The sequence below is a fragment of the Sinocyclocheilus anshuiensis genome, unplaced genomic scaffold (assembly GCF_001515605.1).
Source record: "Sinocyclocheilus anshuiensis isolate Anshui unplaced genomic scaffold, SAMN03320099.WGS_v1.1 scaffold615, whole genome shotgun sequence".
NCBI lineage: Eukaryota > Metazoa > Chordata > Actinopteri > Cypriniformes > Cyprinidae > Sinocyclocheilus > Sinocyclocheilus anshuiensis.
In genome coordinates, this window is record NW_015552647.1 from 2,327,931 (window position 1) to 2,343,681 (window position 15,751).

At 38.0% G+C, this 15,751-nt stretch overlaps 1 protein-coding gene across 4 annotated transcripts in view; it reads right to left on the bottom strand.

The window, feature by feature from the left end:
* Positions 1–15,751, bottom strand: part of LOC107667005 (immunoglobulin-like and fibronectin type III domain-containing protein 1) — a 39,363-nt gene that overhangs the window by 5,851 nt on the left and 17,761 nt on the right. For 2 of the 4 annotated variants that reach the window (XM_016458568.1, XM_016458567.1), the window contains 17 exons: positions 14,810–14,929; positions 13,508–13,647; positions 12,965–13,064; positions 12,794–12,835; positions 12,589–12,634; positions 12,202–12,385; positions 11,969–12,082; positions 10,990–11,158; positions 10,186–10,458; positions 6,544–7,449; positions 4,783–4,887; positions 3,609–3,965; positions 1,351–1,475; positions 1,123–1,267; positions 712–1,005; positions 303–599; positions 25–204 (listed from right to left, as the gene is read on the bottom strand). In XM_016458568.1, coding sequence (XP_016314054.1) covers positions 25–204; positions 303–599; positions 712–1,005; positions 1,123–1,267; positions 1,351–1,475; positions 3,609–3,965; positions 4,783–4,887; positions 6,544–7,449; positions 10,186–10,458; positions 10,990–11,158; positions 11,969–12,082; positions 12,202–12,385; positions 12,589–12,634; positions 12,794–12,835; positions 12,965–13,064; positions 13,508–13,647; positions 14,810–14,929 — 3,597 coding nt within the window. The remainder of the gene's footprint in view (positions 1–24; positions 205–302; positions 600–711; positions 1,006–1,122; positions 1,268–1,350; positions 1,476–3,608; positions 3,966–4,782; positions 4,888–6,543; positions 7,450–10,185; positions 10,459–10,989; positions 11,159–11,968; positions 12,083–12,201; positions 12,386–12,588; positions 12,635–12,793; positions 12,836–12,964; positions 13,065–13,507; positions 13,648–14,809; positions 14,930–15,751) is intronic. The other 2 variants (XM_016458569.1, XM_016458570.1) reach the window with 2 other exon arrangements.

Below are 15,751 nucleotides of genomic sequence, written 5' to 3' on the forward strand. Positions count from 1 at the left end.
TCGTGTAAAATGTGAGATACAAACCTTGGATTGGCTGATCTGTTGGATTGACTTGGCCCCACAAGTTGCTGCCCTTCTTGCGTTTCTCTAAGTTATAACCCAAAATACTGGTTCCTCCAGTGTTGGTTGGAGGAGTCCATGCCAGGTTAATGCAGTTTTTAAAGGCACTGGCTACTTTAGGAGCAGATGGCTGACCAGGATATGCTGGAAAGTAAGACAATCCAGAGGTTTATATTAAGACAAGTCTGTATAGCGACTGACTAGCACAAGGCTACTCTGAGAGATTTTTTTTAGTAAGTCACCTTTAGTGCCAGCTTGCACATCCTCAGTCTCCATCAGTTCACTGATGCCCTCATCAGTCTCGGCTCTGATACGGTAACAGTATCTTCTGCCATGGTCAACATCAGTGTCTCTGTAGTGGGCTTCACTTGGGATCTGGCCTATCTTTTTCCATGTGTTGCGTCCAATTTGGTTACGCTCAAGTATGTAATGTTTAATAGGGCAACCACCATTGTCTTTTGGTGGTCTCCACTTGACCTCAATGCAGTTGGCAGATGCTTCAATGATCTCCAGTGGTCCAAGTGGGGGGGTAGGTTTATCTAAATGAGGTAAAAAGTTGTCAGGCAAAATGGAGAGTAAGTTTTTTACCAAACTGTACTGCATTCATATAAAAAATACAACCTGTTTAATTAGTTCACTTTTTGTACTCACCAAGTACCACTAGATTAGAAATGGCTTCAACTGTGCCAAACTCATTTTTGACTTTGATTTTTATTTCCCCGGTGTCTTTACGCTGTAATTTGGTGAGAAGCAGGCGGCTTTCAGCCTCTAAAATCTCAATCTTGCAGTGAGAGTCTGGCGTGAGCTCTTCACCATCTTTGTACCACTGGACTTTGAATGGCTCACAGCCAATAAATGGAATCTTGAAGGTGGCTTTATGATTGTGTTTGACCACAATCGGGTTTGCAAATGCATCAATTTCCTTGGCATTGAATCTTGGTGGATCTTATCACACACACACAAACAGAAAAAAAAAAGCAAAAAAAAAAAAAAGTATAAACATGAAAATTTGGAACATTTGCATATGTATTGGCACAAATGAGCAGATATTCAAAAACAAACCTTCTACAGCAATCACACATTCGGTTTTACGCCCATCAGCCTCAAATCGATATTTTCCAGCAAATTCTTCTGTTACTTTAGTAATTGTCAGTTTGTGAACCACTCCCTCTTTACTGATAGTCATACCCTCAGTGGAGGCAGTAATCTACAGAGAAATTTGAAGAACAGTTTACACATACACCATATATACCATTTATCATATTATTTATACTTGTGGCTTCTTTATACCTCATTGCCATCTTTGGACCAGACACCGTTACAGTCAGCACTGCTAAGTTTGCAGACAAGTTCAGCTGCCTCTCCCACAATAGCTTTGCAGTCTTCCAGCCCAGCAGAAAAGTGAACACCAGGATCTGCATGTGATTTGTGAACAAAATTAGTCATTAATAATTCAAGCACGGTTATCATTTTGCTGCATGATGTTTGAGTTGTAGTCCACACACATTAATTGAGGCCTACTGTAGCAATTCTACACTTGTACACTTAGTAAGTACTTTATGGACATACATATTTTATAGCATGTGTTAAAATGCATTAACTTTCATTTAAATGTGAATCAAAGCCAACAGAAATATGTGAGAAAAAATATCAGGTGTATAATATCTTGCCATTGTCTTCAGCGCTGACTTCCTAGAATCCGAATCTTCTTAGAATCAGTCATGATGATGACCATTATGAAGCATCTCTGAATGGCCAGTACACATTTAACCTGACTTATTTTAGAAATGCATTGTACATACATTCTTTCCGTTCTAATAGTACATAATTATCACTCTTGGTTGAAGTAGTTCAGCTGAGATAATTCTCTGAATAAATAGTCACTCTAATTAAGCTTCACCACTAATGGGCAATGATGGAAACCTTCTTGTTTTGGTGGTATTACCAAATAATGTTGCTTTTCTATTAGATTAATACGAATATTTCCCCCCTTTTACCATTTCATGGTGTCTCTGGATACCATCCAAATGCAATTTGGTTCTTGTGCAGAATTTACTTTGAAATCTCCAGGTAAATGCTGATTGAGTCACTTTCTTGCAACCCCAAGTGTTTTGACAATTAAAGATCTTGCTGGAATGACTTCTGCTGCAATTTTCACGTCTTCTAAGGCATATAAAATCTTTAATTTGTCTTCTCGTAATTAGAGTTTGTGAAGTCCTATTTGGCTGCATTTATTAAGATCTTATCATGTCCTGGTTCCTCTGATTAGTGAGCGAGGTGATTGGCCTTTAGCAAGACAAGCTAGCTTGGTGAAGACAATACGAGCGCATACTGATCTACACAAACAGCAGACACACAATGCATAAGAAATATCTGGCACATTAAAGACTGGGTGGATACTATTTTTTAAATACATTTATTGTTGCATCTTACAATAAAACATGAACTGTTTTCCACAAAGAATTGGTCCTCACTCAAATTACATACTGAGTTTTTTTCTTCTTTATTTTATTTAAAGGAATAGTTTACTCAGAGATGTCCTTCCAAACCTGTATATTGTTGTTGTTTGGTAAATACTAAAATTGAATTTATAAAGGTTCTTTTTATAAAGTTAATACAGGCTGTCAAGCACAACAAAAGCAGCATAAGTAAACCATATGATTTTTTTATACAAACAAACAAATAAATATACTGTAAAATAATTAACAAAAATAAATAAACAAAAAATTAAATAAAATTAAACAATTCTTTTATTATTATTATTATTATTATTATTATTCACAGAAAAAATTATAACATACAGGTTTGGAATGGGATGAGGATAAATACATGTAAAGACAGATTTTTTTATTTTGACTGAATTATTACTTTATTAAACAAAGTTATCCAATGCCCACTAGCATCATGTGAAATAAACAATTTTCCTGTCTACTCAAATCAACCTAATTAAAGAGGTTGTTAAAGTTACTGATTACAACCCGCCTTGCTCAATATATCCCTCACTTATTTTGAGCTTGCTCATCAAATATGCCTTCACAATGTTTCAACAAGCACATTATGTCCAAGAACTGCTGATAGGAATATGCATATGCTTACAAAGCCTGTTCTATAGCTGTTGGACCCAAGGGTATAATCTTTAAATGAGCGCTTAGGACAATTAAACTGACAAAGTTTCTCAGTGGAAAATTATCCAGCAAGTCCCAAAGTATGTTTGGTCCTGAGGAAAATAAGATCCAAACCATGTCCAGAATGGTTAAATTAAAGCTAAATTAAGTAAAAAAGACCTAAATCCGTCAGAGAGGCTGTGGTATAACAATTACATGCTTTATAACCATCCACGTCCAATTAAAAAAGTTTTCTGATTAACAGTGTACTTAATAGGAATAGGAAGTGTTTGGATAACTTTGTTTATTGTTCAGATGATGTGACTGAATTAGACCCAGAACTCCTACAAGGGACTGCAAAGTTATTCCTGAGTCTTCTGAATGACTTTTGACATTTGCATGGAAGCAATGTCATTATTCAGTGCAACTTCAAACATCTCTTACCAACAGCTGTCTCCGGAACCTGTGGGTCTTGTTTTTTACGGCCTGAACGCTTGCCAGGTTTAGCTGACTCGTCCTTCTCATCTTCAGCTCCTTTTTCTTCCTCTGTAGCTTCAGTGCTTCCCTCTGATGGGCCTCCGGGACCTGGTGGCTTCCGTGGGCCTGGTGGGTCCCCAGAACCTGAAGCGCTACCGGACCCTGATGGGTTACCGGAACCTGAAGGGTTGTCAGAACCTGATGGGTTTCCTGAACCTGATGGGTTACCGGAACCTGATGGGTTACTGGAACCTGATGGATTACCGGAACCTGATGGTTTGCCAGACCCTGCTGGTTTTTCTTTATCTGATGGGTTACCTCCACCTTCATTCATGCCGTTTGGTCAGTCGGTGAAGCATTTTGAAGATTGACATTAATATGATAAAGAGGTTGGAAAGAACATGTAGAATAAAAAGAAAAACACTTAAAACAAACAAGAACATTTAAGAAAACTGTTACAAAAACCACCACAAAAATGCAAACAATTAACATTTTCCGAGGTCGTGCCTCTAAACATGCTGAATCTGCAGTTTTGTTGCTTTTGTGCTATGCTGAAAAACACTGTTACACACTGAAAAACACTGACAAACCATCACCACACAAAATGGGTACATTAACAACAAATAAATGACACAAACAAACAATTAAGACAGACAAACCGAGTAGCACATATAGCTGAAACCATTTATGGATTTTATGGAACATTCAATGATAGAGAAAATAAAAAAAAGATTGATTATTTGATGTTTTTTTTTTTTTTTTCAGTTTGATGACCATCATATTATTGGAAATTACTTTAGTTGTGATAATATTTTTAAGCACTTCTCTGTCTCCCCCCATGTTAAAAGTATTATTATTTAAATATATATATATATATTATATATTAATCACTGAAAATTAATAATCATGCTTAAACAATCAGTGTTTATTAAAAAAATTAAATAGGTTGTTAATGTCACTTGAAATGTCTTTCTCATGATCAATATTTTATAAATCATTCAAGCAAAAGCTATTTGTGTTACTGTCGATGTTTAATGGAAAATACACTTTTTAGTTTAGTGAACTATTTAGTTTCTGTAATCACAGCACATGATTTTAATATAGATGAGACGGATTTAGTGTATACATCCCACACTCTTACCAGTCACTGTGTCTGGTATCAGTGGGCCTTGTCTTACACGAGTACGGCCCTCGGCTTCCCCATCCATGCTCACATCTGGAACTGTGCTGGGTGTGTTTGAGTTTCCTATCATGATTTTTTATGTAAACTGTGAATTAATCAGCACAGGATGTGCAATGCTTTGATTGTGTTGTGAGTATTTCCCACTTGAGCTACAGTAAAACACTTTTAGGATGTAGGTGTGTTGTGTAGCATCAGCTTATAAGTAAACAGAAAGTTGTGTGAGAATGTTGCACAAAACAAAGCTCTTTTATAAAACCTGTTTACACTAAAAAAAAAAAGGCAACAACGGTTTTGTAAAAAGTTATCCATAATATAAATTTTGTAAAGATAAATAAACAGGTATCAATATTGTTGCTGAATGGAGTGCATATGTGTGTGTCTGTGTGTGTGCGCGCGCATACATATACTGTATACACACACTACTCACCAAGAAATTAATACTTTTATACAGCAAGGATGCATTATATTAATCAAAAGTGTCAGTAAAATTTTTTACATTGTTTAAAAAAATAAATACTGTTCTTTTAAATACTTTATTCATTAAATCCCAAAAAAAAATTATAATATCAAAAAATATTAAGCAAATATTAAGCAGCAAAACCATGAACGCGAATCAATAGATTAAAGGGATAGTTCACCCAAAAATTCTGTCATTAATTACTTACCCTCATGTCGTTCCAAACCCATAAGACCTTCGTTAATCTTCGTAACACAAATTAAGATATTTTTGATGAAATGTGAGAGCTCTCAGACCCTGCATAGACAGCAACGCAACTGTAATGTTCCCAGGTCCAGAAACGTAGTAAGGACATCGGTAAAACAGTCCATGTGACATCAGTGGCTCAACTTCAGTTTTGCGAAGCTACGAGAATACTTTTTGAGTGCAAAGAAAAAAAAAAACTAATTATTCAACAATTCTTCTCCCCCGAGTTACGTCTTCCGCCATTTTAGAGTATCACAACACATACGCACGCTTTCCCCTAAGCGAAATAAATTGTTATTTTTCTTTTCTTTGCACTCAAAAAGTATTCTCGTAGCTTCGCAAAACTGAAGTTGAGCCACTGATGTCACATGGACTGTTTTACCGATGTCCTTACTACGTTTCTGGACCTGGGAACATTACAGTTGCATTGCTGTCTATGCAGGGTCTGAGAGCTCTCACATTTCATCAAAAATATCTTAATTTGTGTTCCGAAGATGAACGAAGGTCTTACGGGTTTGGAACGACATGAGGGTGAGTAATTAATGACAGAATTTTCATCTTGGGGTGAACTGACCCTTTAAAATTTAATGACTATGTCACCCACAGACTGAGTTGTAAATAATTTCTTGAGGGTCATATGACCAGAGTAATTCAGTTTTGCCATAACAGGAATAAGTTAAATAAATATAAAATATTTATTTGAAATTGTAAAAATATTTTGTAATATTACTGTTTTTAGTTTTACTGTATCAAATAAATGAAGCCTTAGTCAGTCAAGAGACTTCTTTCAAAAAAATACAAAAATCTTGCTTTTGAACGGCATTGTACATAAACAATACTGTATGTATGTATATGTGCTGTATGAAAGTTTGGCCTGCTTTGCTAGACTGTATATTTTCTGTAAGAACCAATCACTGCTGAAATGTTACAGTATATATTTCTAAAATGAGAAATAAAAGCAAGAAGGAATTTGTATAGAACAGATATATTTAATGTCTCCTTGTATAATTCCTTACCTACGACAGTCTCTGGTACAAGAGGTCCTGCTCTTTGACGCTTCTTGTCTCCTCCATCTCCTCCAGAACCATCAGCTCCTCCGGCCCCACCAGCAGCTCCAGCTCCTCCAGCCGCGCCGGCTCCTCCAGCTCCATCAGCTCCTCCAGCTCCACCAGCTCCATCAGCTCCTCCAGCTCCACCAGCACCTCCGGCTCCACCATCACCTTCTGCTCCACCGGCTCCTCCAGCTCCTCCGGCTCCACCAGCACCTTCGGCTCCACCAGCACCTTCTGCTCCACTGGCTCCTCCAGCTCCTCCAGCTCCCCCAGCTTGTCCAGTACCTGCAGCCCATACTGTTCCTACCACCGCTGCAGAACCACCTCCAACTCCACCTGCAGCTCCATCCTTCCCAAGACTTGCTGCTGCAGCAGCTGCCTGTGCAGCCATCGCAGCAGCTGCCGCAGCCCCTGCTGCAGCAGCTTGCTCAGCACTCAGACCTTCACTTAAAGCCTTGAGTTCAGCCTGCTTCCTGGCCTCCTCCTCAGCACTGGCCTTGGCTTTAGCTGCTGCAGCCCGAGCAGCTGCTTCTGCTGCGGCTTTAGCTTCAGCCTCAGATTTACCTTTGGCTTTAGCTGCGGCAAGTGCATCCTGTGCAGCTTTAGCAGCAGCCGCAGCTGCGGCAACTGCTGCCGCTTGTGCTGCCGCTTTTGCCACTTCGGCTTCAGCCGCAGCTCTGGCTTTAGCTTCAGCTTCTACTGCCTCTCTTTCAGCCTGGAGTTTCTTAGCAGCCTCCAAAGCTTCTGCTATCTCCTTCTTGTTCCTCTCTGCCTGCTCAGCAGCTATCTTCAGCAAGTCTTCTCCACTACCACCTGCCTGAGTGGTTTTACGGGCTTTCTTCTTTCCCTTTGTTGCAGGATCTTTGTCAGCTGGTGTGGAAACAATAATAAAAACAGATTCATACTGAATTTAAGCAAGTTAATAAAATGACAGGGTGTAGTACAAATATATACAATAAAAATAACGCATTACAGAAATAAAACACAATATACAGACTTTAAAGACATTTTGTAATGTCTTTATTTGTGTCTTTTATTTGGGGACAATATATTGCTATAATTTGTTATTAATCTGAATACAAATCAAGAAATTTTAATTAATTGACAGCCTTATTTTCTAATAAAAGGGCTGTGATTATTTGTAATTGATTATTCAGTCAGTGTATCATGCAATTAAATTATTTTAGTCTCTTAATTTAGTACAACTAATTGTAATAAAAATAATGCAATGTGGAAATAAAAACAATATACTGACTTAAAGGAATAGTTCACTGAAAAATGAAAATTTAGTCATTGTTTACTCCCTCTCAAGTTGTTCCAAACCTGTATGAGTTTCTGTCTTCTGTTAAACATAAAAGAAGATATTTCGAAGAATGTGGGTAACAAGCAACCTGGTCTCATAGGAAATACGTGCCTCTAGTACGTTTCTGCAACACCATTATTACGTACCTTACTGCAGGTTTTAAGGCAGTTTAAAAGTGAAACGTCCAGAGGCTGGCGCTAAAATTAAGGTTCAATACGTGACCCTGGTACGTTTTTGTTACGTTGATATGGGCACGTATTGCTGTGATTTTATTACGTTGCTTCAGGTACGTATTGCAGTGGTTCATAATGCAAATATCCGGGAAGTGTCGCTACAAGTTAATGCTCTATTGTATTGGAAATATCCCCTACACTAAACCCAACCCTAAACCTAACCGATAGTGTTAACAAATGCAAAAGTGATATATATATTGTGACGAGCGTCCTGAAGCTTCATCAGCGTGAAACAAGCGAGGAGCACCTGGCCATCATCATCACAGGCTGATCGGTCACAGCTGCACCTCATCAGGCGGCACAGAAAGCAGAGTGTGACCGACCAGCCCCACAGGAGCACTGCACGGACCCTCTGCACTGGGAAGACGGAAGAGAGCACTCACGGCACCAGAGCACCTACCTGGACCTTTCTCACTAACACCCATCACCCCAATAAATCCACCCTCCGGGGTATTGATTGAGATTACTTGTGTGATTCTTCACCCCGTTACACTGGTGGAGAATGCAGGCAAATCAGTGAAGAATCACCGACAAGCGATCTTCACCTCACCTTTTTTTTCCTTGTTTTTGTCTCCGGGTTCTGTCACAGGCGAGCGCTCGTCCCCCACCATGGACGAAATCCTCCAGCGGCTCACCGAGGTTAGCATCCGCCAGCAGCAAATAGTTGAGCACCTCGCCACCCGTCAAGGAGAGATGGAGCAGGAACTCGCGGCACTGCGTGCCGCTCAACGAGTTCCGCTGCCGGACCCCCGAGTACAAGCCGCGAAGCTGCTACCCAAGCTGACCCCTCATGATGACGTAGAAGCCTTCTTACAAATGTTCGAAGCGACGGCCACCCTGGAAGGATGGCATAAGGATGACTGGGCACAGGTGCTGGCTCCCCTGCTGACGGGCGAAGCGCAGGGTGCATACTTCGCTCTTCCTGCCGCCTCCGCCGATCAATATAAAGAGGTCAAGAAGGAAACCCTAGCCCGCCTAGGGTTATCCCCTATCTGTGCCGCCCAGCACTTCCACGAGTGGGAGTATAAGCCCAGTCTGCCGGCCCGTGCCCAGGTGCACCCCTTCAGGAGTTGCCAAGGCCAAGGAGACTAATGCCAGGGTGACACGGCTGGAGCCGCGAACGCCAACGCGGATGGCCTCTCTCAGATCTGGGCAGCTTTCGCAGGTCTGTCAGGGGTCACTCCCCACCCACCCCCTATCTCTCCCCTAAGACGGAAGAGAGCACTCACGGCACCGGAGCACCTACCTGGACCTTTCTCACTAACACCCATCACCCCAATAAATCCACCCTCCGGGGTATTGATTGAGATTACTTGTCGTGTGATTCTTCACCCCGTTACAATATATATAAAAAAATGTATTCGCTGATGCAACCATGCCATTTTAACTTCCTTATATGCAGGTTTGAACTGTTTTGTCGAACCATATTTCCACAGGATTCATACTGAAGCTCTTCACCTCTCAAGCACAACTCCATCCTGCGTGAGCTGCCAAGCAAACCGACTGAACATGAAAACCCATACATATGAAGCTGGATATGTGATGCTAATCTGCTTCGAAAGTATCAGTTTTCAAATGTTAAAGTTGTTTTTAATTAATAATATTCCTCAAGAGATTGTGTGAAAATTAGGCTTTATTAATCAAAACTGTGGACCTGCAAATCATACTTTGTGTGAAAATGAATAAAAGTTGACGGAGTTTTACTGCCTCTAGTGTTCATTTCAACTGGAAACTACAGCGATTCGTACGTATAGGTAAATTTTTTCAGTTTTGCAGAAATTTACTTGGAGGCACGTATTTGCTATGAGACCAGGTAGGTAACAAAACAGTTGCTGTTCCCCATTGACTTCCATAGTATGGAAAAAAAAAAAAGAGGTAAATTGGGACCAGAAACTGTTTAATTACCAATATTCTTAAAAGTATCTTTTGTGTTCAGGAGAAAAAAGAAATGCATACAGGTATTGTACTGATATATGATAAATGTGCAATGAATTTAATTAATCAGCATGATGCATTTAATTTAATTACATTTTTTTTTTATTGATAGAAGTGAAAAAAAGTTGTACTTACCTTCTACAATCAGCCAAGCACTGCTAGACTTAATGCCAGCTATAGCAGCATAGATTCCAGCATCCAAAGGCATACAATCAATAATTCTCAGACGGTGGACTAGTTTATCTTCAGAACAAGTAATCTCATATTTTTCATCGTTAGAGAGAGGTGTATTTTTTAGGGTCCAAGTAATCTTACTAACGGGCTGAGTTAAAACACACTCAAAGATGGCATCCTCTCTCTCTTGGGCCGTCACCTCCTTGATCTTCAGGGCAAACTCCACAGGGGGAACTGTGTTAAATATGGATAAACACACCTCAGTCAATCCATGGCATTATGCATTCTGTAAAAGCACTGCTGAAAAGACCAGCAAAGCTGGTTTTAAATTCTGGTGTCTCCACTTGGCTCCTTAACTAGCTTAAACAGCACGACTTGCTTGATTTTCAATGGAAATACATTAGTTAAAAACTGACTTAGCTTATAAATATTATTATAACGTTAGTGTTGCTACAACTGTGTATACATGTTTAGAATAACAATTTATATTAGCAGACCAGAAACATCACACGCTGACTTTGATGTAACTGTCCGGTGTGCTACCTAACAGATGCTTCCAGTGTAGACAGCTTTATTGATTATAATGGGATCGATTTAGTTTTGGGGCATAACGGCACATAGCTCACATCCAGTGTAGATGTGTTTTTATGTTGGTTAACCAGCCAGAGAAACACCAAGGCAGCTTAGACAGGCATGGGAATTCATGCTGGTCTTCTCAGCAGGAGGTTAACTGACAAATAGACAAATGTGCTGTAAAAAACGTACTCTTGAAATCCGTTGAAAAGATATTGACACCCTCAACATCCACTTGATAGATTCCGGCATCTTCTGGATTGAGACTTTTAACAGTGAAGATGTACTTCTTGCCAACTTGTTTTAGACTGTGCTTTATTTCGCCTTCAATGTCTTTGCTGAATGGAATCATGATGCCGTCCTGAACAAAAGGGAAAGAGTAACTGTGATGAATGTTCATGATGCATATAGAAAAATAAGACAAAAAAAAAAAAAAGACTGGTTCTTTGAATTATGATGGCTGAATAGGTAGCACTAGTGCAGTATCTTTTGAGTAGCCTAAAACAGGCTTTTCATTTGAAAAATATCCAATGTCATAGTCAAGTACAGTAACGATAAAATCAACCTTCATACCTATATGCAAATGCATGTTAACACATCGTCTTTGTTTTTAATTATAGTAAATTATTTACATTTAGTAAATTATTTGGTTATTGTGGCCTAATATGTCATTATCCAGCCAAGTAATTGATAAGTCCACCTACTGGACTGAAGTGTGAAGCGCTGGATGGAGTGTAATTATGTCCGCTATGATTTTATTGTTAAAATTAAATATGGGGGTTCTTTTTCCGATATTATTGTATACAATATGAAGCATCAATCAAAGCAAAAATTTCAAAGCAAAATCTTTAAAAAACTAAAACAAACATTAACTGAAATAAAATAAAATAGAACAAACTTTAAACTTATTTAAACTTTTACAAATGACAACAAAATTATTAAAACTTTAACTAAAATTAAAATGAAAATTACAAAAATTAAAACTAATAAAAAAACTATAATAGATACTGAAATAATACTGACATGAACCAATTTTAAGTGGCTGTTTGTTGATTATCACATACGATGAGAGCTCAATAAGAGGCATTGCTTTGTAACTAGCATTGATCTACTGTACTAGTCACACCTTTTTTTCACTGGTATTTCACATCCTCTGATTCGCAGTTCTCACCTTATACAGAAAAATGCGGCTGTTGGGGTCTTTGAGCTCCATTTCCAGTTCAAAGGTTGCAGCATCCTCAGATTTCACCTCAATTGGCTTGAGATTACTGAGATGTTGGATGAACTAAAGCAGTGAAAGAAACAGAACATAACAATTGGTCTCCAGATTTGTGCATCAAGTCATGAAAATGTGAAAGCAGTTTTTTTGAGAAACCCTTCTGTCATTTTGGCAGCTCTTTATACCTGTGCCTGCTCCTCTTCTTTTTCCTTCTTCATCTTGGCCAGTTTCTTCAGCATGCCACGGAAATCAGTGATGCTATACTCGATGCAAATTTGCTCATAGTCTTTCTTCTCAGCACTCAGCAGCAATTCCCATACAGAGTCGTCAATGTCACCTTCCTTTTTCTCCTCGGCTTTTTTGCCAGCACTTTAAGAAGATTGTAATGACAAATATGAACTTCAGGCCAACTCAAATGCTAGCACTTAACTGGGTTAATGTGACTGATGTTTTAATATGAGATGGGCTAATTAACTATGGCAAGAATCAGATGTATAAATAGAGCCTAAAGAGAAACTGCACTGCTGATGACATGGCATTAATGTGTAATGTAATGGAAACAAATGTCTCACCCTCTCCTGAGCATCTTTCTAAACTCTGTTGGGTCACCTGCTGGAGCTTCAAAATGCAATCAACAAACAGAAGAAAGTGAATGCTTATGTGTGCCATATTCAATGTCAAAGTATTCAAAATATCCCATTAAATCTTTTTTCTTTATAATCAACTGCCATGCTAAGCTGAAGAAAATCATCTACCAAAAGGTTACAATAATCTTACCTGCGTCAACCTTTTGCAATTCTTTGCTCCTTTTGAACCCAACTGAAAAGAAAAAGAAAATAATTTGTTTGCAGCTATTTTCATGTATGAGTTCTACTTTCTGTGTGGATAGAATAAGAACTTAGTAATGAAAGTAACAAACAAGTAGGGCTTTTAAAATATGTGCCCTACCTTCAATTACATTTAGGACAACAGTGCAAACAGCTTTTCCATATTCGTTTGAGGCATAGCATTTGTAAGTGTCGGCTTCATCACTGCTCACTTTAGGTATCTGCAAAAGTAAATGAAAAACAGGTTGTGTTGATGAATCGTGGGCAATAATTGAATGACAGAGCTAATGAAATGAACATTTAAAGGTGAAGTGTTTAATGTCTGAGCTGCTGAAGAGAATAGTTAGTAAGGACTGTTTCCAAACAGGTTTCTTGACCACTCCCCCCACCCTCTGCCATTTGGCCAGCAAACAGGAAGTCCCGCCCCAAAATTGTGCTGGTTGTTGTGACGATGATGCTGTGTTGGGCTGCTCAAACAACTGAAGCAAGGATTGCTTTGATGGCACAGGGCAACAGCGTTTACACTTTCTGCGGGAATCATCCTACTTACAGTCTCTTTACATTAAGCTGGGATATGAGAAGGTATTTTAACATTAAACCACTACACACTTCACCGTAAATGTTAAGTAGAGGATTTAAAGTGAAGCTAAAAGCCTGTGCTTACCTCCAAAGTGTGTTCATTAGTTGTTGGGTCATATTTGTTCTGAAACTTTTGGGGATCATTCATTTCTCCTTTTGCTCTTTGCCAGGTTACAGTGGGTGCTGGGTTTCCAGTCACTTTGGCTTTAAAAATGGCTAGTTTTCCTGCATTATGAAAATTAAAGTTGTTATAGACTTGAGAAATACATTTTTATTAAGTAGAACTTTCAAAAAAGGAATTCTTGTGCCTTGAAATCGTTGTTATTTAGTGTGTCACGTGTTTCGGGCTGTTAATTGCAGATCTTTTACAGTAATCAGTAAACTTTTGATTTCAATTCTGTGAATATTTACCAGAAAATGTGTTCCAGTGCACTACTACTGAAAAGTTTGGACACACTTAACTTCCATTTTGAAAAATGTTTTATGGTATATGCTTAAATGCTTAAAAAACGAATGTATGTATGATGTATGAGTATGAATTGAGCCTATGTGTGAATTTCTTTACAAAACTAACATGTTAATAATTCAACAAGTGCCCAGCATACTGTATATACATACTGACCATTTAAAATGCATCCCAGGATGCACCTTGTGAAGTTGTTTGAGTGAATATCAAGTGAATATCAAGAGTGTGCAGAATTAGCAATATTTCAAAATATTATTTAATGGACCTAAGTTATCATGAGCTAACAATGAACAGTTGAACATTAACAAAGAATTACAATAACAAATGTATTTCTCATTGTTAGTTTAAGCATTAACTGTCATTAACTAATGGGACCTTATTGTAAAATCGTACCATATTTTCTTTATTTCTTATTAGAAATGAACATGGTTAACATGGCTGACATTGTTCTGTTTTTCAAGAGACACTCTTATTTGTATTGCAGAAGACACTGGCAAAGTCAAATGTTTTAGATACAGGCAGAATAAAGGGCAAAAACCCATAGTTTGAAAGGTTACATGTCATTAAAAACATAAATGAAGGCATACATTACACATTTGTGGTCTTGCTCTGTGCATTTCAAACTAGCATGAAATGGGATATATGCTATTTGATTTCTTTCCCTTGGTGCATATATAGCTGTGGTCACATGTTAAAGCTGGGGGACGAGCAGCGAACTTGATAAATCACTCATGTACTGCGTAAGTTAAGTCGGTGTAGCTGCACAGCTTGTTGACATATAGGGCAGTAAATCTGTGTGGTAATCCTCTGTACGTGCACCTAGCTTGTTAATTTCACATCCAGAATCATTTAGCTCTCAACTGTCGCCTCTAATCATATTTGCTTTCACTTTTGTAGATTCTTCTCTTTTAATGTGCTTACCTTCTTGAATGGTTAAGGCGATGGGTTTACGTGTGAAGTCTGGAGTTGTCATCTCCTCAGGAAGTTCCTCAATGTACTGTGTAATCATAACACCGGGAACCTTAGATCTCCGTTTGATGCCTGAGAGAATTCACATTCAGGGTACAATGTCAGAACATCAGGGGAAACGACACAGCAGGTGCACAGTGACGTAACATATGCTGAATAATCATCTGCACAACTGTAGTCTATGTATTGAAAAACATATTACAATCTCTGTACAAAATATAAGATATTTTTAAGTGGGGATCTAAGACATACAATGATCGATTTACTTTAAATATACAGATTCATGTTTTGCAGATTCAAACATTACTAAATGTATAAATAGAGGATTGAACTGGGGCTAGTTGTCACAGTGTTCACTCTGGTGAATATTTCTTAAAGTAGGTTTATTTTTGAACGTCAGTTTATTAATTGTCATGTCCTAAATTTACACCATTATTACTGAACACACTTGAGCTTTTTGTTGTCTTGTTAAGCCATTTTGTCACACTTCTTAGGCATATACGGCAAAAAAAACCAATATATCAATTGTGAGGGGAAAAATAAAGAAATAAATGAAGTAAAATGAAACAGCAAAAATATGAAACATCACACACAAAAATATAAGTAAATATTATAATCAATTGTACTAAATCCTAGCATTTATGTGACAATTTGCCCCAACAAACACCTCTAGTTAAACCACTGATCTATACAGATATATTATTATATTATATTATATTATATTATATTATATTATATTATTATAATCAAATCCTAGCATTTATGTGACAATTTGCCCCAACAAACACCTCTAGTTAAACCACTGATCTAACTGATCTATTTATTATATTATATTATATTATATTATATTATATTATATTATATTATATTAATTATATTATATTATATTATATT